This window comes from Lagopus muta, chromosome 1, assembly GCF_023343835.1.
Source record: "Lagopus muta isolate bLagMut1 chromosome 1, bLagMut1 primary, whole genome shotgun sequence".
NCBI classification, from domain to species: domain Eukaryota; kingdom Metazoa; phylum Chordata; class Aves; order Galliformes; family Phasianidae; genus Lagopus; species Lagopus muta.
In genome coordinates, this window is record NC_064433.1 from 116,978,299 (window position 1) to 117,003,960 (window position 25,662).

The 25,662-nt window shown below is 42.7% G+C and overlaps 1 protein-coding gene across 4 annotated transcripts; it reads right to left on the reverse strand.

The window, feature by feature from the left end:
- Positions 1-2,442: 2,442 nt before the first annotated feature.
- Positions 2,443-24,883, reverse strand: ZFX (zinc finger protein X-linked). 4 transcript variants are annotated; one of them, XM_048954151.1, is made up of 8 exons: positions 24,788-24,883; positions 19,258-19,346; positions 18,235-18,801; positions 10,270-10,419; positions 9,928-10,071; positions 9,702-9,836; positions 7,255-7,395; positions 2,443-5,874 (listed from the first exon to the last, which is right to left on the reverse strand). In XM_048954151.1, exons 2-8 carry the CDS (start codon positions 19,316-19,318, stop codon positions 4,688-4,690), a joined length of 2,385 nt encoding a protein of 794 aa, XP_048810108.1. In that variant the 5' UTR covers positions 19,319-19,346; positions 24,788-24,883; the 3' UTR covers positions 2,443-4,687. The 4 variants fall into 4 exon arrangements, with proteins under 4 accessions (XP_048810108.1, XP_048810109.1, XP_048810118.1 ...); XM_048954152.1 differs by having other exon boundaries at positions 24,694-24,794; XM_048954161.1 differs by lacking the exon at positions 10,270-10,419.
- Positions 24,884-25,662: the final 779 nt, after the last annotated feature.

A 25,662-nucleotide genomic window follows, 5' to 3' on the forward strand; every position in this document is an offset into this window, starting at 1 on the left:
GCACAGCTCAGCTTTGTTGTGCTGTTGTTGAGCTGCCCGGTGAGGTGACTGCTTCGGGTACTGCTGGAAAGGAGCTCCGTGGGGCTGTCTGGTCACGTATCAGTGTTGCTGCCAGCGGCCAGAAATTGCTCCTTGGCAGAGGACAATGCTATTGAATGAGTAGGCTAACATCTGAGGAAAAGCTCTCTGGTAGTAGGTCCTGATCAATATGCAAAGTGGTATTAATGATGCCATTATTATGTTTTAAAGAAAAAATATAAATACACATAAATATCCTCAGTTTCATGTATTTCTTTAATCTCTCTGCTTCTGCTGATCACTTGGCCTGCTGCACCACCCAGGTTCCACACCTGTGTGTGATTGCAGGGAGTGATTCACTGTGTTGGATGGATGCAGCCCTCACATTCCTTGTGTTCCTGGGCTGTATCAGATGCAACATGCCCCAGTTTTCCTAACAGTGCCTTGGCAGCCTTAACAGTGTTCTCCATTTGTGCCGGTGCAAGAGGGAAATGGGGGCCATGTTACTGCCTCTTTTTGCCTGGGCCCGTGCCAAGATGGCATACCGAGTTTTGCCTTCAGTTCAGTGGTAATGCTTTTCCAGATGCACAGAGTTCCTCTGTAATTCCAGTGAATGCCTCAAATAGCAGTACACTGCGTGGTCCCTGAGCCGCTCTGAGCATGAGGCATCTGTGATTCCAGTTCCTCACTGCAGACCATGCTGCTGCCCCATTGCTTACTGACATCCACTCAGCCACACCTTCACCAGTTCTTCACCCGTCGTAATTGTTTACATATTGTTTCCTATTAATTATATATCATGTCATTCAAATTACTACCTTTAATAAGCCAGTGAAACACGGTGACCTGTCAGCTGGCTTCGAGTTTTCCTAATTAGGTTTTCCAATGGCAAGTTAGGCTTTCAAGGAAGCCCTGATAGGCACCTTCCTGCCCTGCTGTTGGTGTGGCTGTGGGCACCTCGCCCAGGGGAGCTCCAGAGCCAAGCAGCCAAGCTTTTATGGCTGAACAAATGCAAGGAGGGAAGGGTTTGCCAGTCCACGTATGGGAGAAGCAGCAACTGCTCCTGCCTCTAACTCCCAGCAGCCACAAATGAGTGCATTCTGCAGTGCCCTGAGTGTTGCTGGCTCCATGAGAAGTGGTTGAGGAGGACAGAGAAAATAGAAAAAGCAGACGGTGGGCAGCTGAGCCACAGCTTCGTAATCTGAAGAGCCGCTTCATGCAAGCCTTGCTGTACAACACGCCAAGATTGGGAGTAACAAGCAAGCATTTCCTCAAGGCGCGAGATGAGAGCAAACATATCCTGAGGGCACCTGGGCCAGCTAGCAGTCACACTTCACCTCCTCCTGTTTCACACAGGTCAAGAGGGCAGCGGCACTCTGCAGCAGCTCTGCGATCGGGTTAATGGGGGCAGTTGGATGCCATCAGGTTACACTGTTTAATTCAATTGAGCTTAAGCACTGACAGAGGAGTGGGAGGACCCATTTCAGCAGCCACAAGCTCTCTCCACCTCTGCTACCAGTGGCAGCACTAAGCAGCAGCGGGCTGAAGAGCCAGGGCACAGGCAGCAGAACGGAGAGCCAGCCAGGAGCTTTGGCAAAGGGCAAGGGAGAGGGTGCCAAGCAGAGCCACCAGCTCCTGCCCCAATGTGTGCTAGAAGTGCCTCAATGGGCTCAAGATTTGCTTTTTTGGGGGGGGGGGGGAGGGGAGGGTGGGACAGTGTAGAAGCACTTAAGAAGTTGCCACCTCACTGAAAAAGATTAAGACATTGCAAGAAGCTTGACAGACATTAAACCTTCCATATAAAAACGGACACCAAGATGGATTTTGAAGACCTACTGTCTCCTTCTTTTGCTTTCACAGGCTGCTCGTAAGCACATTGCATCAAACGAGGGATTCCATCACTTGCATCCTGTTAACAGATAAAATGAGCTGAAGAAATGGGAAGTGGAGAACCAGGCTGAAGTTCAATAGGTCTCGAGAGGAACGCATCCCTCAGAACCCTCGGTCTCAGTACTGGCATCAAATAAACCGAACATTTGTTAACAGGAAAATACTTTGAATTTTATTTTTTCACGTTATTATCAAGTACACAGTTACAATAATGTCACACATCCCTATATGATTCTATGTACTTTGTTTTTTTCTTTTGTCTTTTTTACAAAGTGTACAGAGGGAAGGACGTATACAATATTTAACAGGGTATTTTCTACAGAACAATAATTTATATTATGTCCTTGTAAAAATCTGTACCTTTTTAAACATTAAACTGAAACATCCATTCATAGCATTTGCTAAGCAAATTATTTAAGAATTAAAACTAACCTGTAACTAATGTCAGTACATTAACAATAACTATATTTTCATTTTCTCTTTATACAGACAAATACATTTTACAAAATCCACTTGACCAAACCCTCAATTATTAAAAAAAAAAAAAAAAGTTTCAACATTGTGCTTTAAAAAAAAACAACAAAAAAAAAGTGTGTGTATGATTCCAGGCTACGTAAGAGAAAGCAAATGTGTAAAATTGTGTTCTTTGTCTTTCAGCTTATTTAAAAAAAACAAAGTCAAAAATGGCTAAAATCCTATGGGAATTTATGCAGATTTTGTACACTTCTCAAGTTTCCAGTTCGAAAATGCCTGAATGTAAGAGGAGGTGGGGGAAAAAAACAACAGCAAAGAAGGGAACTCCGTAAGACGCGCGTGAAGAACCTCCACTGTGTTGTAACGCATCTGATTTGGCAATCTGTAGGCGACAGGCGGACAGCTACAGCCACACACAGCATCCACTGACTGCAGCGGGGACTTGAGCCAAGGCGCAGAGCAGCGCCACGCACTGAGGTGACGGCCAGCCGCCGGCAGGGCTACGCACGGCACAAGCCTGGGGGCACTGGCAGGCAGCATCCAAAGCAGCAGCATTGTACAAGGCAGGGACGGGGCTTTAGGCTCTCCTAAACCAGCCACATAAACACAAGTACTGAAGCTTATTGTGAAACACAGAGATTTGGTAACAAAACCAAACACAGAATGTTTAGAAGGTGCGCATCTGAGAGGAAACCTTTGTCCCTTTATGGCCCCCAAATTGAAATGGTTACTGAAATTCCTGTTTAACAGGACGCTCACCTGCCTACAAACAAGGGAAAGAATTGGGATGGGCTCTGAATCTTTGCCAATAGTTAGTGAATGGTTGGTTCCAAATCTATCTAAATCGGGTCCAAATTCTGCAATGCACAGCCAGCTGGCAACTTCAGGAAAGGATCTGAGAAAGGGGAGTGGGTCTGGGCCCTAAAATCTGGCATAGAACAAAATCTTTTTTTCCATTTTTGCCCAACAGTTGTTGTTAACGTACATGACTTCACACTTTGTACACTTATTTACTCTGCAATTAGCAAATGATACAGCACTGCTTTGTAATAGTCTTCAGGTGGCAAAACTGCATATAATAATTGTAATGTTCTCCCAGCTGTTTATAAACAGATTACAAGAACTGGGTTAATTCTGGATGCTGTACTCGTTAATAAGCAGCAGCTCAACACAGCTGCTAATGGCTCAGGAAAAACATTCAATTTAGAAACAGTTCTGCTACTACCCTACATTACTGTTCTGATGAAGCATAGCTACATGAAAACACCTCTACTCCTTATGAACGCAACTGCCCCGTTCCGACCCCTTGGAAGCTCTCAATGTCAGCATCTCATCTCCAAAATCAAGGCACCTCCTGGTCTTACATTTTATTCTAAGTCAACTGAGAATAGAAATGTGACTCCAACAACACACCATTCTTCCAAAGAAATGCTAATACACAGAAAACCATTACAACTGAGGTACATTTACCGGCACGTGCAGACAGTTGCGACCTATTAACTCTGCAAATGGAACAACAGTATGTCATGTTTCCAATACCAAGCCAACAGTAAACTGAAAAGAAAAAACAACTCCTCTGTAACACGCAAAACCTCTCCAAGACAAAGAAGCACAGAACAATAAGCATGTTTGAGCATACTTCTAAATTTGTCAAAGATTAAAACAAAAAACCAAAAACGCCCCAAACCATTTTAAAATCTTATCTTTGAAATCTGAATTAAAACGCAGAAGTTTTCCCGCAATAAAGTGAGACGTGTAACTCCTTAAAGGCAACACAGTTAACTTGCCACAAAGTCTGTATAGTCAGAACAAGACAATCAGGTGGGCCCTAGTGACTTTAGCATTACAATTCCCCATTTCATACACACCTCTGACAATTTCAGCAAGAGAAATTTCATAGTTTTAAGATTCACAACAGAACTGCATTAACATGGACACTGTGAGTATCAACGAGGTCAGTAAGATAAATATACTTAAACTATTACGCCTGAAAAATTCATTAAGAGACAGGGTTTACTTTATTAAATGCAACTTTATTGTTGCCATCTTTTCTTCATTTATTAAACAAACTGAATAGAATTCAGAACACGCTATTGAACAAAAGTATAAAAGTCAACTAGAAGCAAGAATCCTATTTTTATACAGCAACAAATCAAATGCACAGTATGGGGGTATTTTTTTGTTGGGTTTTTCTTTTGTGTGTTTGTGTGTGTGTGTGATCGCAGGTGATTGGCTTTAAAATAAGCTAACTGCCCGAAAGGCAAAATTCCTTTGCAATTCCAGCCGTAAGTCTGTGAAAGAGACTTTAAGGCAGCCCAACATCTTTATGATGCCGCATAATGTGCTGGTTCTTCTCTGAAGGCCTTCGGAAACCCTTCTTGCAATACTCACATCGGTGAGGGTAGTCTTTTGTATGAATGGAAATAACATGCCGTTTGAAGCCTGAGGCGTCTGTAGTGCTATACTCGCAGTACTCGCATTGATACACTTTCCTGCCACTGTGTGTTTTCATGTGTTTTTTCAGCTCATTTTGTTGCCTAAAGCCCTTCCTACATCTCTTGCACCTGAACGGAAGATCCTTTGTGTGAACTGAGAGTATGTGGCGACTCAGAATAAATGGATCCGCAATCTTAAAGTCACAATGTCTGCACTGGTGCAATTTTTTACCCTTGTGAGCCGCCACGTGTTTTTTCAGTTCCGAAGGCCGGTGAAAGCCTTTATCACACATATCACACTTATGGGGATAGTCTTTTGTGTGGACTGAAATTATATGTCGTTTCAGATCACTCGAGTTTGAGCTCTTATGGTCACAATGCAAACACTGATGTGTTTTGCTCTCTTGATGCATAAGTGTATGCTGCTGTAGCTCTTTGGTATCTGAAAAAGTCTGGAAACAAATATCACACTTGGACGACGTCTCCTTGCTATGTTTAGTCTTTACATGAGTTTTCAAGTTAGAAGAGTCGGCAGATCGGTATTCGCAATATTGGCACTGGTAGGGTTTCTCACCAGTGTGGATTCGCATGTGCTTCTTCAGCTCCGACGGATGACGAAATCCCTTGCCACACTCCACGCAAATATGAGGAAAGTTCTTGCTGTGAACAGCTAAAAGGTGATGACTTAGCAATCCTTGTTCTGCTGTCTCATAGTCGCAGAATTTGCACTTGTGCATTTTATTCACTCCTTTGTCCCTGTGCACCATCTTGTGCGCAAATAACGCTCCCGCGTGAGAGAAGCTTTTCCCACACTCATCACGCTCAATAAGCTTTTCTGTTTTGTTGGTCAGCTTATGACTCTCCAAGTGGTTATGTAAACTTATTTTTTTATTCGTAGTGTAATCGCAGTCTGTGCATCTGTACTTTTTCTTAGTAAGAAGGTGCTCCGGGTGGTTTTTCATGTGCCTTTTCAAGAAACCTCTAGATTTAAATTTCTTTCCACAAATCATGCAGGGATAGACTGTCAGTGGATGACCATCGGGGCCAATGATTATTGCTGAAAAACAACAAAGAAAACCCTTTCAACAACTCTATACTTCATTCCATTCTTTCCTTTCAACCTTAACACCAAGCTGAATTGCTAAGATCGAGTTAGACACACATGCTTTGCTATGTAATAACCAGGCTTGTTATACTGGGCTAAGTAAAAGAAATGGAGAGAATTAGCATTTTCATCTATTATCATCATCAGGAGAAAGGAAATACTAATTTCAGATGGAGATAACCAAAGCATCATCCAACCGCTCATCAGCTCAAGTAATTCTGAGGTCACACACTGAACACACATAGAAGTCAATATCAGAGCAAGGAGGAGCAGGCAGCTCGCTCAGCGTTACATAGTAAGCCTATCACACCATCTTCTTTGACCTTTCATCAATCTGCACATTTGGCAGTTTGGCCACCTCCCATTGACTACCATTCCTATGTCCCCAAACTAGCACCTCCTTCTTGTGCCATCTGCCAGTTATGATCTGAAGAGGTACCAAGCAGGGATCAATGAGAACACGTTTCACACAGAGGCACCTCAAAGCTTTGGAACTTGTTTGCTCATCAGTCTGATCTGTTTATCCTGAATTTGTCTAGGCATGCTACAAAACTCTCTTATCCAAAAATGTTTTAGGAGAACGGAGTACGCAGCTGGAAATAGAAAAAGCCAACTTGAAAATTAAGACTTGCTGGGTTTACTTATTCAGAGATAGACAAAACAGAACTCCTACAGTTAAGTCATGATTTGGAAAGAAACTTCTAGTATTATTTAAGGCAGGACTACTAAAGAAAAGTTGTGCTCCTTTTCAACTTTATCAGACCAAATAAGCCCTTCAAAATGTAACACAGTAGTAGCAGAAACCAAATAACACCAAAATAGTATATTTGTTCTTACAGATGCAAATAAGAACACTGCAATAAACAGAGGCAATTTACTTCACAATTAAAAAAGAAAAGGGCATCTATTAAAGCTATCTACCAAAAAATACAATGTTCATATTTACCAGTTCCTAGCTGAGCTGGTGTAACAAAGTGTATTGTTCTGTATAATTTCAATGAAGACAAAAAGGTTTTTTAAAAGTACTATTACTGAGTACTGCTTATCAATCTGACCTTATCTTTAAAAAAAGTTAATTTCAATACACATTAAAATCAGCGTAGCAAGTTAAGTTCATCTTTTTTTTTTTTCTTTTCTTTTCTTTTTTTTTTTTTAAACTTTTTGCTCCAATACTGTTTTATTAAAAAACTTCAAAAGAAAATTTGCACACTTCCATGATCTAGAAGCACTGCCAACAAAACAACTCTCTAAGTATTCTTTTTTAAAAGGCATTACACATGCTATCAGCAAAGCACTTGTTTACAGGCAGGCACGCAGACAGCCACGACTTACCTGTTTGATACTGCCTGGACTCAGGTCTCCTCTTCTTCTTTGGTTTTTGCTTTGCCAGTCTCCCAAGTCCCGCTGACTCATCTATGTGCAAAAGAGCACTTGCAGTGCCATTCCGACTTTCAATGCCATCGTTATTATTACCTAACAAAGCAGGTTTAAAAGTTACCTCCTGTCACCACACCACAGATTATTTGAGCAACAAACTCTATAATGCTACTTAAAAAAAAAAAAAAAAAGATAAGCTATTGTTTTGACATTTAATTAAAGCATTCTAACATACAGGATGAGTTAAAAAACCGCTCTGTAGCTAACTGATGAACTATTCTAGTTACAGTGATATCAACCTGGAAGCCCTGGCTCCATAGAACTAATTTTACAGGAGTACACAATTTACAGGAGTAAATGGCTTTCCATTTCACAAAGAGTTTAAGTGCACTTTTTTTTTTGCATTTCTTTGGCTACTAATTACACCCCAGATGTTTAGTATCAGTAAACAAAAACAGGTCACAATGTTTACTGCGCCTGATGGTCTTCAGCAGCCCTGAAATACATCCACATCTGCTCTCATTCACTTCTGGGCATCTGAATTCACCTCACTGAAGTTCCCAAACTAAGTTTCAAAACAGGAACTGTGATCAGCCAATTGTTCTGAACAGCCCATAAACTCACATGTGAAGTGTGTACACTCTTTGTACGCCTCTATTTTAACACAAACTATTCCTACTGGAAACAGAGAGCGTGTGTAACACACAGAAAACAACCTTTGCCTCACAGAGCTTTGTGTTTAAAAGAATAGCACATGAAGGACTAATGTGGGAGACAGTGTAAGATGCTCAATAGCTGTTCTCTTTGTAGAGTGCTGTGAATGAACATTCATGCTTGAATGCAAAAGGAATCAGAACCAGTAACGGCCCTGGGCAGAGCCTGAAGATTCTGATCTGCTAGCCCAAGTGGTGAACAGCAAACATGGCAAGTGATGTAAATGTTGAAAATAAAAAAATTTCACATCTTACACACAGATAGTACAATTTGCAATAGGTGTATGAAGAGTCCTTCTAGATGGTAACACAAAAAAAAGAAAGCCTTAAACATTTTCTAATACTAAAATAAAAGTAAATAGCTTTTGGAATAGAATGCACAGAAGAACGGGGCTTTGCTACGATACAGCAATGAAACAGGTTTGCCACTGTAAGATCCCATTTGTCATCAACTTTTAATACATCTTGAAGTGTAGAAGAGCTCTGCAAAGTGCAAATGACAAACCTCAGCCATTCTCACGCCTTCATACTTCATTATTTCTTCCCTTCCCCACCACCTCTCAAGCTGCATGCTAGGTTGCTTGCTGCTGCTGCTGACACAGTCTCTCTACTGTTTCCTATGTTCTTAACTTCACTTTAAACTCTATCTCTGTGTTCTTAGCAGTCTGCTCAATTTTATCCTCCTTCTCCACAATCACTAAGCGTTCTTTCTACAACTGTTTTCAAGTTCATTTCGTTTCATTTTGAATTCCCACTCAGCCAGACGTCTGTCCTTTCCTCTGCACTGAAACTATGCTCGACTACATTCAGCCAAAGGTAAGGCTCTGGGTTCATTACCATCCACCTCCTAAGCACTTTTCACCACACACTGCTCCCTGAAATCTTGCCCTCACTTGACTTACATCCACGATTCCAGCCCTGTGCTGCACTCTCAGCGCTTCCCTGTCATTAGATTATGGCACCATCACCAAAATTCATATCACGCAGACACATCTCCTAAGTTTTGTCCTCAACTCCACTATTTCTTCTGCTTTGTTTACTCAAAGTATGTTCAGGAGGAGGATGAGAGCAATAAAGAAAAATTCCTAAGATGAGATTTTGCTCTAATAGCCTATGTAAGTTTTGGAAATCAGTTTAAGCACCAGCTGGTGCTCAGATACTAATGTTCAATAAATATTCTCAAGGTTCTGTTATAATTTTAAGATGCGTCCCTCCAGCATCTTTTTTGTTAATTAGTTATTTCCATTTGTGAAATCACGTATTTATATGTTCCTTCCAGAAAACACTTAAACCAAGCTAGAGGCCAGGAATGCTCTTCACGGTGACACTGAATCCTACATATTCCCATCTGCTTTTTTCTCTTCCAAATAAAAATACCCAGAGTCCTATTCCCAATCAATATATACTAAAACTGTGAAAGACAAGTGTACTTGAGATGCAATTTTTTCAACTGAAAGGTTGTGCACTTCCCTTTCCACATCATGACAACATGAAGGAAAAGGTCTGATAAAAAAGGAACAGAAAGAAGCCTGTTTCACAGCTTCTCTCTTCTTCTCTTAATTTTAAGCCTCATTACGCTCAGAAACGATTCTTAGACTAAACCAAGCACAAAAGCACAGACAATCCACAGCCCTCCAGAAACCAACCCAGTATTTTCTCACCAGGAAGAATTGTGTGAATATTACTTACCATAAGCTGCTGCCCATGCTATTGGCATGAAAGTTTTAATCTCATTGTCATCAATTTGCTGTTCATGGGCGACTGCTGCATCTTCCTCTCCTACTATCACTTCCATATAAACCTCATCGGCTATTTCTGCAACATCTAAAAGAAACAGAAATCAAGAAAAAAATTCATAAGAACTGCACAGCTGAAAGTGAAAATCCCTGTTCCCAAATGAAAGCCACCTACTTACTTAAATCTTCGTCTTCGTGCTGAGAATCATTTACGGTCATGTAAACCATTTTCTCCCTTGGAATACGAATACTGCTATTTTGATCAAGTAAGCCAACTGCATGATCATTTTCTGGCTCGCTTTCCACAACGTCTACTGTGCCCCCTAATTAGGAAGACCAGGACAAAATATTTTAATACATTTTGTTTGAATTCTATTCTAAACTGCAGAAAACTGAAAGTTTGCAACTCTTTCACATTTAGACCCACAGCTCCTTACAGCTGACTTGAGAGAAACCATCGTCTCTAGTTATGCAAAATTTCACATGTCAGGTTGGAGTATTCTAAAATGAGCATTTTTTACCTAAATCATCTTCTCCAGGGTCTGCTTTGAATATATAGACCTTGATGACTTCTGGACAAATGCCATCCACTTTACAAGATCCACTTTCTGACTCTGCTTCCATGGTAATTTCAGCAGAACCTTCATGTTCTATCTTACCAGCATCATCCACTACAAAAACAAGTTATTAAAATTATCCAGCCATATACAGACAGATTTATGAAAAATTTTATTTCTCAAATTTGGAAGCGGTTTAAAATTACATTGTGAAAAATAACCTACCCGTACGTAATTCTTTTTCACATCCTTGAAATCAATGTCAATAAGCAAATAAATTCAAGCCACATCTCCTAGTTAAGGGGAAAGTGCAAGTGTACTGCATGCCTAGAAGCATGAGCACCACACCCGGCAACACTACTAGGGAAATGGTGATCTGCAGCAAGATGGTGGTTGCAAGGAACAGCACGTCAGTACTTACTCTGTGGTGTAATTTTACTTATTCTCAGTTTCAGCTGCTTTCCCCTTCGCACCTAATAAGCTGTTAACCATTTATTTTCCAAAGCATTATCTGCTGCTCCACTCCCTCTAATATAAGTGCCATTATTTCTGCAAGTTCAGTCTGGTTTCTTGCAAGGTGGTGTTATTACCGCTTTTTCTGCTGCACCTTTTCTCATCCACTCACAGTTTCAAAGCACCGCCTTCACGCTGCAGCACCTATCCAACTCACAGCACCATTACCAGAGGGGACCTGCACTGGATTTTATACCGCAGTCCTATAAACTCTCCTAACTATCATCTCAAATTTTCTTTTCTCCCTCCCAGAAGTGAGCTGACACCCAGCTCCAGCATGAACTGCCGCAACTTGCCTGGGCCTCCCACACAAGCGTGGCAAGCAGCCAGTTTTCTAAGGAACATATTTCTGATTTTAAGACACACACTACATGGGCACATGCACACACACACCATCTTACTTTTCCAAGCATGGGTGTTCAAGAAAAAATGCTAAATATGCACTAATAAAATCCAATCTAGTATTTCAAAACCTCTACACGATCTTCCAGTTCCAAAAGCTCCACAACTTTCTCACAGCGTTAAGATTATTTAAGAATTCTTCATGTGACAACATGCCTTTGAAATTGGGGAGTTCACTGTTAACTACATTTAAAAGAAGATCCAGCTCCCTCAGAGCTGAGTGTAGCTTTGATTCACAACATGAAGGTATAAGACATACACTAAAAAGATGCATAAGAACAGGAACTGCTGCAGCATTTTTAGCTACCATGCTTAGCACATAAGAACTTTTAATACAGGTGCTCATTTCACTGGCACTCACAAAAGTACCCTCATAACTACAGCACAACTTTACTACTCAGTGACTGCACATCTTCTCTCTACTTGAAAATCTACTTAAAATTAAAAAAATATAAGCTCAAATATAAGCTCAGAAGATCATTTTCATTACTGTTATCATTACTGTTGTTCAGGAATTCAGTTCAGTTCAAAATCCAGGAAGCCAATGAACTGGTTTTTGTTAGATAAAAGTAGCATGCATTCTGTCTTGTGCATCAAACATGATTGATATTTAAGTATTTTTTCTCAACATGGCACCATTATTCAAAAAGAAATACGAATAAAGTTAAATGCATTAATGAGCACTAAAATAAATTAGCTTCCTCCTCTCCTCACAAGAACAGCAGCAGAAAAAAATCTTAATACTCTTATTCTAAGTTCAGAATCTGTGACAATTCTACAGTTCCCCTTTCAAATAACACAGTAGTTTAAAAAAAAACGATGGCAAGGCACTACTTAATGTCTTTCAGCGGAACCCCAAAGCATTTCAGAAGTAAAAACCCTTGGATGTTGATTTGAATCACATTAACAGTGTAGCTCTACAGTTACACACACTCAGTTATTGAGTGGACTTTTATCAATTCTTCTGCATGCGCATCAAACATCAAACTTCACTGCAACTCTGACAAAAAGAAGACTTGCTTTGGCCCTTACTAGATATGCGTAGTTGCTCTCCTTTAACTTGGCTGTCATCAATGCCACACATGTGTACTTGGAAGGCTTTCAAATCAGCGTAGACTGATTTTACATCGCTGAAGCCAAAGGGGAAGTCTACCACCAAGTTCAACTGATGCTGGAACATCAAGGAAGGAAAACTACAGCTGAAGCAATTAAAGAGAAAAACCTACATGCACTGTACGGAACAGGTTGGTTTCTCTCAACAAAAACAGAACATGTATAGAAATATCCACTGATAACATTTACACAACAGAAGAATTCCGGACCTTAAAAACACACTGTGTTTATTCTTTGAAGTAAATTCTCCAAGGTTCAAAAGCATGTTTAAACAACATGATTAGAATAAAGTTCCCTACATAATTTCTAGTTTGTTTATCCCTGACTTCGCTCCATACCCAACAGTATTTTTAAAAGCACAGAACTGTATGGGTTGGAAGGGACCTCTAGAGATCACCTGGCACAGCCTTCTGCTAAAGCAGGCTCCCTACAGCAGGTTGCACAGGAAAGTTTACAGGCAGCACTGGAGCACCTCCAGAGGAGACTCCACCACCTCCCTGGGCAGCCTGTTCCAGTGCTCTGTCACTCTCACAGTAAGGAAGATCTTCCTCGTGTTCAGATGGACCTTTGTGCATTCCAGTTTGTGCCCACTGCCCCTTGTACTGTCACTAGGCACCACTGAAAAAAACCTCGGCCCCACTCTCTTGACATCTGCCCTTCAGATATTGATAAGCATTGATAAGATCCCCTTAGTCTCCACGCTGAACATTCCCCGGTCTCTCAATCGAAGTACTGTTTAACAGCCCCATTCAAATGTAATGAAATTGATTTGTAGAAGTACTATGCCAACTCTTCTCATACAAAAGGGAAAAAAAATAATCACTCCGACACAAGGTAAGAAGTGAAAAACTAAGTCCTTGAAGGACCTGAAAAAGTAATAGTATTTGCAGTATAATAATAAACAGGAAACATGAAGAAAAGGAGCATGGAAAGAAAATGGAATAGAAAATAGGGAGAGAGAAATAAGGCAAAAGAGAAGGGGTATCTACCTACAAAGCACCACTTCCACAGTATTTTGTCCTACGGATACACATAAGCATTTATCTATACAGATTCTTTAACTCTCTGGTAGCATTCATGAAATTTGATTTCTATTTAACGCTTTCCTTACGTTTCTACATTTGCCACATATCTCAGCCCCACAATCAGAAAAAAATATTCATATTCATAACTACTTGGCTGATCAACATTAGAAACTGAAGCTCTGGTGACATTCACAGTTTTCATTCAAACTCACAGTCCATTAAAGGATCCCACACATCTTCCTCCTTGAAATTACAAAACACACAAAAAAAAGCCAACCTGACCAACCTTAAAATCATCATTTTAGCTTATAGAGACCACTTCTTTTCAAGGAGACACAATGGGTTGTTATTAAACTTAAGTCACATGCTAGAAAAAAATAGGAGTAGTGATATTCCAATACACAAAAGAAACTACCCTATTTACCTACTCTTAATGACAAAGGACGCAGTTTACTCTCTTGCTTTTTCTGAAATAATTAAAAGCACGCTGCATTCCTCAGACAGAGTGCTCAGTTATCTGTCGTACAAACATTTCACTTGTACCTCACTTGATAACAAAGAATTCCTATCCCACTTCAGTTATTTTTACCATCCAGTTATTTCTTTAATGGCAAAGTAGGTTTCCTAACCTGTGGGAAAAGAGAAATCTGCTCTATTTTCATTTCAATGCCTTCCCATTACACATGAGCAACAGCATACCCTGAAGAGTCTGAAGCTCCCCTCAGGGCAGCAATCAAGGAGCATTTCCGTAGCATCTAACTCTCACTCACCCTTCCGGTTCTGCTCCCCAGACCACAAAACAGAGAGAGCTCTGAGGCAACGCCCGGGCAGAGGGAACTCTCCCTCCCTCTCACGGCGACCTCCCGTGCAGCCCATCTGCAACAACTGCTGGGGCCCTTCTGAAGGCCGAGCAGAACACATGGCAACAAGTTCTGCCTCGCAGAAAGAAAAAGGATTTCCTGAATCTTTAAGAGCCTCAAGGGAAAAAAAAGGTGAGGAGGAGAGGTACCTATTTACAATAGTTGCACCAGAAAAGCAAACCAAAACATCTTGTTTTCTTGATCAGAAGTCTACTGTATGGCAGAAGTCAACTAGAAGTCAACCACGGTATGGCAGCAGTGAAGGCACGAACATTATGGCTTTGTGTGTAAGATCCATTCCTTTCAACCTAGGCATGTTATTCATGGATGAGAACACATGTGCTTCCCCTAACCCTACAAAAAAAAGTAGTCACAGTCATTACTGCATCTCTTTGAGCACCCTGGATTCTGACTCCTGTGATGAAACGCGTTCGTTAGTTAGATACAGCATGCAAAGACGCATCTAACTCGGTCAAAGGACATATTCCCTGCATTTGGATACATCACTTAACTTTCTAAAAGGCCAAATTAAATTTGCAAGGTGACCCTTCCCTCTCCCCACACTCCTCTGATCAAAGCCCCTTGGTGCCTCACTGTTTTTATTGCAATTAAACACAAGAATACCAGAGTGTTTCTCTTTTGGAACTAGTTCAAGCATCTTACTTTGCCAAACTGTTAAAAACAAATAAATACAATCAAACAAGCAAAAACCTTAGTTTCTTTAATACAGTACAACTCTCCTTTGTCAGCAAATGCTGGTTGTTTTTCTTTTTTTTTGGTTTTGCTAACTACCACCTATCTCACCATTACTGCTTTACATGAGGAGAGCTGATTTTTCAGGCCTTCAGAATCACAATCAAACAAAGCGGATCAGTGTGAGTCAGAACACAATTTATCCTTTCCTGATCAAACTTTATGGGCAATCCCTATGAACTGACTTAAGCCTTACATGAAAGAACAATTGATTTATCAAACCCTCCTGAATCCTTTTCAAGCTACTAATTAGTAGCAGTTTGCATTCTCTGATGGATGAGCATATACTTGACTCAGCCCTCCTGTGTCCCAAATCTACTACAGACCAAAAAAAGGAGGCTTCAGGGCAAAATACCCAAGAAAAAAAGGTGAATATATCAATCAGCAAGTGATAATAGAAGCTGTGCCAAGGAACATGATCTTGGAGGTTAAAAAAAAAACTTAGCTTATTGAAAGAAAGTCACTCAATGAAATCCACAGGGACCACATTCACTTAAGATACCAAACAGCATGAAACCAAAAAAGAAGGCAGAGACACAAACACTGAAGTACATGTATGTTAGTCATTCTGAAACCAGTATTTTCAGGATAAAAGTGAAGAAATTATCTTATTTTGAAGAAAAAAAAAAAAAAAAAAAAAAAATCAGTATAGGCTCAGTTCATCGGAAACAAGAATGCAAATATTTCAAGAGAGCCAGAAGATAGGAAAAAGATAGCAAAAAGGTTTGGTCTGTGATCTTCTGTGAAACCTATGGCCACAGAAAGAACCGAAAGCGTCACCACCCGCTTTACAGGCAGCCAGATAAAAGAATATGGACAAAACCATCCCTAACATCTGCCTTCTAGTTCTGAGAAGCAGCTGCATTTGGCTGTTGTAATGGCCGACAAAATGGTATTCCAGCATCCACCCCAGCAGCTCAAGGAGGCTTGCCAAAATCAAGCATGAGCTTACAGGTTAAGATGAATAAATAAAAACCAGGGCTGATTTTACTTCCTTTTAAAAACCACCTACAGCTGAAGAACAGAGACAGTCATCAGAAAAGATCAATAAACACACATAACTGCTGATGCAAAAAGAAAAAAAAAGGAAATGAATTCAAGATAATGTTTTCCACATAGCGAAGAGACTATTTGGAAAGATTGCCTTTACTTGACGGGAAAGCACTAGCCTCTGACTCTGCAACCAGAAGAACTTGTTATGCAGGCTTTAAACACAGTAGGTGGTAACAGGGAACTTCCCTTTAAAATGAGCTGTAGTACATATTTAACATTTTAAACACAAATACAGAAGATACGTGTTTGGTAACAAAAGCAAACATTTTAAATGCTGCCTGGTTCCGAATCCAAAGAAACTACTTTGCAAGATACTAAGGGAGCGTTTAATACTAAATAAAGTATCAAAGCATATAAATACATATGGAGAAGCATGTGACTGAAAATGGAGACTATCTGAGCACAGCAATCAGATTCCTGTCTTCTATCAGGTATGAGCTGCTGACGACACCTGTATCTAACAGGCTTCCCAGCTGGTCGGGTATTTTAGGGCTTGCACTACATGGCATCAAGGAATACTTTCTGTCCTCATCCCTCAACCATCAACCCTCTCCTCCATTACACCAGAAACGGCTGAATGGGAGACGTCTCTATCCACCCCTCCCCCTTAAATGAATGCAGACAACGGTATGCTAAGTGTTTCTGTGCTTGCAACCTCAGAGGTTTCACAGCTGTCCAAGCTGTAGGGAAAAGGTTTGCAGAGAAGAAGGTGAGACAACATTTGGAAGAACAAGAGTAGAGGATACGAAACACACAACTATCACCAGCAGGGCCCTTACGGTCAGGTCTCAATTCCATGGATGGGTTATCCACTTTGCTGCCTAACTATGCTGCAGGTGCAGAAACATTTAAGCTTAATTTCATCTGACCTAAGTGGGGACCAGAACTGGAAAGCTCTATATGCAGCATACTGTACAGAGAGCATTTATCTGTTTGGATACACAGTATTTCAGGGAGCAGCATTCCTAATCCCTCCTCTCTCCACTTCAGTACGTCCCTGCAGCTTAACTTTACAATATTTTGTATTATCCATATATTGCATTAGCCCATTTCATTGTTTTCTCAGATAATAGAGAATTAACTATACCTCCTATAAACTCAAAACATGGCTGCACAAGGTTACTCAAGAAACTCAAGAGATGATAATTTAAGAAATGCAGTGATCCTAGGTAAGGAGAAACAGCATTAAAATCCGAAAGCACAGAATATAAAATTAAAACAAATTATCACACATGTCAAAGGAAGCACCCAAAGCAAAAGAAAAACAAGGAAAAAAAAAAGGTAACTGAAGGAGAGCAAAAAGCATGCCTCTCAACAGAGCTACTGACTGCTGGCTAAAAGTGAAGTGCCTGGAGTTGCAATTAAATATATCAGCCTAACAAAGCTTTTCTATTTCTAGGAAGAACACATTCAGTAGCGACACTGATGTTTCTAGGCGCTGCACTAAGCGAACATGGCAACGGGTAACAGAATAGGCTCTACTCCACACTAATGGATATCCTCAGTAGAAAAAAGACTGATAATACACTGTGTTTGCCCACTTTCTAAGCCTTCTGAAATGTGAATCCAATGGATTGTGCCACTGTTCTACCGAAGACTAAGATATTCACAACTGCTTCTCAGCTCTTTTAATTAGCAGCACACCTCTGTCCTGTGCTTAATAAAGAAAAGACCACATCCTAAAAAGCAAAGAAAAATACACTGTTGCTTGTATCTACCCGTAAATGAAGTAGAAGGAGAAGTCTTCACAAAAATAAAAAGACAAGGATAAATTGGTGTTTCAAGCTTCTAAAAATCATTTTTCTGACTCTATCTTTTCCATTACATAAGTTTTAGGTTTTCTTATTGACTTGCCAGTAATCTTAGCAACTGGTACATAAATGGTTGTCCAAGCAATGTCACACTTATTTTCTTTCACTTCTTACTAAGTATATGGCATACAGTTTACTGGCATTCTTACTCTACCGTTCATATCTATAATCAGTCATCCATTTGTTCATCCAGTTGTCCTCTCCATTAATTTCACCAGAAGTTTTAGCTGGTACACATTCCTAAAGATAGCTCAATTTAAGCACATTAGTGAGACCTGCATTTTGTTAAATAATAGAGAAAATCTGGTTTTGGTTCTGTTGTAAGCCTTCATTTAGATATTTCGAGCATCAACCGAGCTCACATCATAAAAATGTTGACGACTTTACCCAGACACTTACGAGAAATCATCAGGTAATCTTCACAGTTGCCCTTCTCATCTTGATGTTCCACAGGGATCCCATTGGCGTCGATCACTGCTTCCGATGCGCAGTCTGCCACCAAGACTTCTTCAGAAACAACATCTGTTCCCAGAGTATCAGTGACAATATCTGCTTCTTCAACATTATCATGAACTACATGTTCTACATGTCCAACTTCAGGTACATGCATTGACTCGCTCGTCAGTACATGTTCTGGTATAGACATTGCTTCTGCTGTTATGTCTGAAGCCAAAACATCATCTGGAACAGTGCAATGAGCCAAAGAAACCTCTTCAGCCACGTCTGTGTCCAGCACTTGTTCAGGAATAATGACAGTTTCAGATACGTCTGGCTCCTCCATAATATCTGGGCACTGAACATCCTCAATAACAACATCCTCAATGACATCTTGGATTACTACAGAATCTGGATCGTCAGGAACAAAGTTATGCACAGTTATATCTGAGTCGACTACATCTGAAACAAATACTGTTTCCTGTACTTCCACAACAATCTGATCTCCATCCATATGTGTGGCATCTGCTCCTGAAAAATACAATTAAAATAACATTTACATTGTAAAACTAACTCAGATGAAGCAGTTAATATTGAAATCATTTCTATTTTGCTTCATCTTTTACACTACGTAGCCATTTAGCAAAACCACCATAATAGCTTACAAGCAATTAAAACAGGCAGACAGATATACAGGAGCTGATAAAGCAAATCCTCAGTAGATGGTAACATGACTAAGATGAACAACGTGATGAACAAAAGGTTACCAGATTTTAGGATCTCCCCCAATCCAAATAACTATTACTTCACAGAAGAGTGGCTCATTTGTACTGCTTTGAGTAACAAAAGCTGATGAAATCTGAAGTGATGACTCTTTACAAAAGCGTTGATGAAGCATAGAACCTTTAAGCAAAGACAACATGAACTAAAAGCAGTCAACAGCATCTGATGTGTATATTCTTATTTACATATTATCTCCTGACAGACCTGTTGGATCAAAAAACGCATTTGGCTCATGCGGCTGCAATTCAAGCCCATCTTCATCCATGGCCTTTAACTCTCATCAGTCACACTGTCTGTAGAAGGTAAAGAAGAAAGGTTATTTAAGTTATAAGTATTACGCTAAGAAGGTTGCCTCTGCCTGTGCAATACTCATCACAGGAAAAGCTGAAATTTTGGGCATATGAAATTGAACAGAGAACATCTCTTGGCCTGAAGACAGCCTAAGTATCATTCAGAGTCCATCACTTGGCATTCAACAACTACTACTCCAGAACACCAAACATTCATGATTCAGTATGAGGAGGCCAATCTCTTGACTATCCCAGACCATTTGTCAAAAACCCAGAAATACAGAGAGAATAGAAAAAGCTGTGATAAAGTGATATGGAAACATGATTTTCTTATTATCTTACATGGGGAACAACAAAAAGTCAAAGCCTAAGCAAGTTCACATTCAAGTTTTTTCTTGGGGTAGCAGGGGATGCAATGTTCTCAAATCAAGAACGGTGAAGAAGATGAAGTTAAAGGTAGGCAGCTAGCAATGTGAAACCCTTCACTTCTGATACATCCCCGCTCATATACTGAAAAGAGTACACGACAGCCAAGAGAAAGTTACTCTTAGTCCACTTCAGGAACTGAAGTCAACAATGTAAACTGCTTCCAGAGTATAACACCATGAGTTTTCAAACTTCAGATGTGTGAATATTTAGAATATACACCTGCCACATGACAATGTACCAATTTGCTTTTATATTTAAAATATCACCAGTTCTCAAAAATTGCCACAAGTCTGTCAACCGAATGTCTGCTCTTCTTCAACATGTAACACTTTCACTCTTACCAAAAGAGCCAATCAGTACTACAAAGTCAAAATGCTAACTAGATTCAAAACCCCACTCTGTGTTTTTCTCTTTACATACAAGCACTGTTACCAGGATAAGGCAAACCTAGCTGGGTAAAGCAAGATCTAATGTAAACTTGCACTTAAAGACAACTAGCCTCATAAATACTGAACCAGCAAGAAAACTAATGTTTTCTGTGCAAGCGGACAACACAGACTTCAGCAGTTCTCCTATCCCCCAGCCATTTTTCAGTGATGGGAATCTCCCAGCTTCACTGCTACCTTCACAATAGGCCTAGAAAAAAAAACATGAAGATTTTGCCCAATGTTTCCATAAGAAACATCATCTTTTCGAAATAATACCAACTAACATTTAAGTAAGTCTTCATGGGGATAAAAAACACAAAGTTGCAACAGTCATTTGTAGCAAACAATCTGTTTCAAAACGTTGCTTGCCTGATGTGATCAACTTCTGCTAGGCCAGAGAACCAAGAATAGAGAAGAAACAAGGTTTCATGCAATCATTACTAAAGATTTATTCCTGCCCAAATTCCATCCCAACACACACAGCCAACTCGTTACAAATCTCTCCTAAACATGCTGTCATCTTCAGCATTATTTTCAGTTCTTAGTTCTTGTTGAACTCTTCTCTAACTTCTGGTGTCTCAGTACTTACGTTGTCCATTACTTGCTCATTTGCTCATTTGATCTTTTCAGTTTACAACTACAGTACACTCCCATAACTTACACAAAACCACACCTCCCATAAATTTGTAGCAAAATTGTATCAGCTTTCTGGAGATTTTCTGGGGAGGAGGCAGAGTCATTCCAGATTAGTGGAAACTCATGGCCTCCCTCCTCTGATGAGGCCCATCAGAAGCTAGTGCTCACTGTCCAGGTTTCGGAGAAAAGCCAAGGCACTGTTTATGACTATGCTTTATTACCATACGTACTGGCCTCAGATCAACTGGAACCCAATGAGCTTGACATGTCAGTTCACCTCCAACCACTGGAGGAACTGGCATTAGTTTTCTCTATTTCCTGCTTTCGCCATCCACCTGACCACCACACAACCACAAATTCCCACTGCTTATGATACATGCACTCCTGCTTTCTCTACCCTGCCCTTTCCTCAAATTCTTCACTGTCTCTGTGAGGCTCTCCATCTTCCAATTGCCTGTCCTCTCACATGTGGGACTCAAGAGACCACCACCACCACATCCCAGCTTCCGGAGCAAACCCACCAACACCATTTCTCCACCAACACCATTTTTTCACCCCTGCTGCCCAAATCCCCAGTGATATCTGCTAAAGCCAGCAAGTCTCTGTTGTGTTCACGGTGATGCAATTTTGCAAAGACGCAGCTACCTGTGCTGACAGCCCAGTAAACCTTCAATTGCATACTCTGCGTACCAGTAAGGCCTCTTCTGTATTACCCAGCTCTTTATACGTACAGAGGCATGACATTCCACAAAATGAAGGCTCATGTTCTACACAAACTGACTGGAGAAGCTTCCCAAGCAACTGAACTTTCAAGACTCAGTCTTTAAGAGGACACAGATTTATGCTTTGATATCGAAAGAAGGGGGAAAAAAAAAAAAAATTTATCTGCATTTCTTCCTACATAAGGTTTCCCACAATGAACTCTGTATCCAGATCCAGCCAACAAATCCGTGTACACAAATTCCTACACCTGTGCAGGGCCATAGAGGCCTCAAAAATGCTCCAGTAGGGCACAGACTTCCACTCATACACAGAAATGTGTGCTGTGGGTAAAGGATCAGGTCAGGCATCTAAAACAGGATTTAAGTAAACTGTTCAAAACATTAAAGGCACCTAATTCAAAATCTGCAGTCCAAAAGGCATCCAGGCATTTGTCCATGGGTAGAAAAAAAAAAAATCCCTAAAAAAATCCCAAAACCATTTCAGGGTTTGAACTTTCTAAGCAGAGGATGAAAACTTCTTCCTGTTTTCTCTTCATCTGATCAGTGGACCAGCACAGTGCTCCTAGGTTCACCACACAAAGGAAGGTATGCCCAGTGGTTCTGCACCCAGTGGCAGCTCTGTGGTGAGACCATTCTGCTGTGACGTGAGAAACATCAAAGCGCCTCACTGTGAGCACCACACCAAAATACCTTCACATTCCTTGGTGATCGCCCTAAACTCTATCTTCAGGCTAAGAAGCAATTCCAGCAGTTCGTCCTGCAAGGTTTCAAGAAGGGCAGAAACTCCTCTCAGCTCTTCAAAATATTCCAACAACACTTACCTCAGGAGCAGGTTCTGGCAATGAAGCAGACAGAAGCATTTCCAGTTCTGGTGTGGGAACCAAAACTCTTGAAGAGAAGCAGGTGCCCATAAAGAGAATACTTAGTCCTTCTCAGTGTCTGAATCTATATGGTTCTTTGCCCAAAGCCCAGTAATTTGGGAACTGCTCTTCTAACTAGAATGGGAAAAGCCCAGGTACCTTAGCAATGGGTTTCCATCTCTACAAAGAACTAAACACATACATCTTTTACTTGTTTTCAGTCTATTGTTATGTAGATTTAGAACTAATACAACCCTAAAAAAACTTCTAATTTGACCTGTAAAGGCAGTTCTTACAAGATGACTTTTACATATTTATTCAGAGACTTGCCTGGTTTTGGTTTTATGAATATGAAGGCAATATTTTCAAGTGAAAGGACAAATAGTAATACACATATTTGTGGAATGAATGCTATTAAGCAATAAAGTAAACTCCACAAGCAAAATACGGCCTTTTCCATAAAACTCCTCCCTGAATACAATCAGTCAAGAAAAGAAATGCAGACATGAAGTAGTTATGCCACAAACAAATCCCTGACTTAATAGGCCTAGCAATGTAATCAAGATGAACTAAGAAAAAATGACCACGCTATCAAGAGAGAGAGCAAAAAAAATAGAGTTACTTAAAAGGAAATAACTATATGCAACAGAAGTGGTCAGTATTTGAGCTAAAAAAAGAGGGAGTGGGGAAGTAAAGGAAAAAAAAAAAAAGGAGGAAGACCTTGGAAAAGCCATCCTTAGGATAAAGAAATACACAGACTACTCTTCTGTGTACTCCTAAGGAAAGAACAGTTTATCTGTTCATCCAGAACGGGAGGCAAAAAGAACCAAATACCACACAGTGAAACTCTCACTCATCCTAGAATAAAGCAAAGAACAGCAAAATTTCCCATTCTTGTCCAATAGCCCCAGCCCACACTAAAAATACTTGAGTACAACCACAACCACGTCCCCATCATGCCTTGCTACATCACATTAAAAAAACAGCATGCCTCATACATTCCAATTGGATTGGAGCCCTTTGCTGTCTGAAGCTTCGTGGTGGCATGAGACCACCATGGGTTCAGTCTACACCACTATTACAGTGTCTTAACTCCCTACGTGACCCATTTACAGAGAATGCCATGTGCACACATGCTCTCAATCACACACACGAAAGGTTAAAAATGAGACTCCTGCAGCACCTAATCCTTATCTTGGATATAACCCCCACCATTACTGGGTGAATAAATGGAATAAAAACAATGTTACAAAGGTGACAGTGTAATCATGTTGCTGTTTATTTCTTTATGCATCTCCCTCAGTTTTAGCAGGAGTATCAGCACTGCTGTTTTCATTGTGGTACGGTAAAAATAAACAAAAAACAACAAAACAAAACAAAAAATAAGTCTTTTCCTCTTTGTTGTAGTTCAGGGGTGTGAGTATTTGCAGAAACTGGTTACAAAAGAGGCCTTCTCCAGATTTCACAGAGCTGTTGAGCACCAGGCGACACCTAAGCTAACGCTCAACAAAACCTACATTAAAGATATAACCAGTGCTGGGTGTCCCTCAGAAACTACTTTCCACTGTGCTGGAGACCTCTACAGCAGAGGGGTCGGTCAGCTTGGAGGAGAAGAGGCCACAACCGAGGGGGGCCCAGAGGGCCGGGAACACTGCGCCTCCTCACCTGGGTCCTCGCTGGCGGCGGGGCAGGACGCTGAGGGCAAACCTCCCACCGCCGCGCCGACTGCGCAAAAACCCGCCCGGCCCAGGCCGCGGGCAGGCGAGAGAGATGGGCTAGCAGCCCCGGCGCCGCAGCGCAGGAAGCTATCGCGGGCCGGAAAGCGCCGAGCTCCCCCGCGACTCGCCGGCTGCCAGGCGGGGAGGAGGGAGAGGCGGGGGAGCGACGGAGTGGGCAGGCTGTCCCTCTGCGGAGCCTGCGGCCCGGCGCCGCGCAGAGCGGGGCCAGGGGCTCCCCCCTCCGGCCCGGCCGGGCTGCGCTTAGGCACGGCTATGGCGAGCGATTAATTCAAGATGGCGCCCAGCGCCCTCCACCACCCCCCCCCCCGCGCGCCGCCATTTTGTCTCCTCCTCCACACACTCTCCGAACCCCCTTCGGCCGGGCCCGGGGCCTGGCACCGACCTCGCCCGCCTCCCCCCGGGCCCGCAACCGCCCCCCTCCGCTCCCGCCCCCCTCCCGCCGCCGTCCCCGCCGCTCAGGGCCGCCCCGGGCGCGCGGAAAACGCCGGCCCGAGCCCTGCGGCCCGCTCTGGTGACGGAGCCCTGGCGCGGCCTACCTGCGGCCTCCTCGGGGCCTGCGCCGCGGCCTGCTGCGGGCAGGGAAAGGCCCGGGCCGGGCCGGGCGGCGGGGCCCGCTCCCGGGCTGCTTACCGTGCGGGTGACGGGCGGCGGCGCTCGGCTCGGCGCGGCTTCTCTCAGCGCGACTGGGCCGAGCGCGGCGGCGGCTGCGGCGGGGCGGGCGGGCGGGCGGGAGGGGAGGGAGGGGCCGAGCTCGGAGCTGAGTGGAAGCGGCCAAGCTCCCCGGGCCGGGCCCGCCGTCAGCACGTCACGTCACTGCCCGAGAGAGACCCAGGAAAAGGCGGAAGGGAACGCGTCGCCGCCGCTGCCCGCCGCCTCGGGCCAGCCGCCCGCCGGGGCCGGGGCCTGTGCCTGGTGCGGCGCGGGAAAGGGTGGCGGCGGCGGCGGTGGCGGCAGCGGCGGCGGGAGGGGGAGGCGCGGCGCGGCGGCGCTCGGCTCTCCGCGGCTCCTCCTGCCGCCGCCTCCGCCGCTGCTCGGCCGCCAAGCGCCGCTCGGGGCTCTGCGTGCTCCCCTGGAGCGGAGCGGCGGTCCCGGGGACCCCTTCCCGGCCCGGCCCCTCCATACTGGAGCCTCCCCCGCCCTAAGGCCGCTATCCCGCGGTGCAGGCCCGCGGCCCGGCCCGGCCTTGTTGTGATGCTGCCCGGCGGGCCCCGCTCTGCCGCCGGCCTGACCGAGGCGTCCCGGAGTGCGGACATGGGGGGATTTCGGGGAGCGGAGATGGAGAAACGGGTGTTAGGGGACCTCGGGCTGCCTTGTGTCACCGGGTGCGGTTGCACCCCGCAAGTATTACTAACAGTAATAACAACTAAGCAGAGGGGCCCCAGATTTCAGTGGGGAAAGCAGCTCCTGCACGCACTGAGAACGGTGCTACCCCCAGGGCTACTGGCACCTATGTAAAAGGCAGCCATGGTGCCTCAACCCAGCGCTGCTCACACGAGAAGACAGAA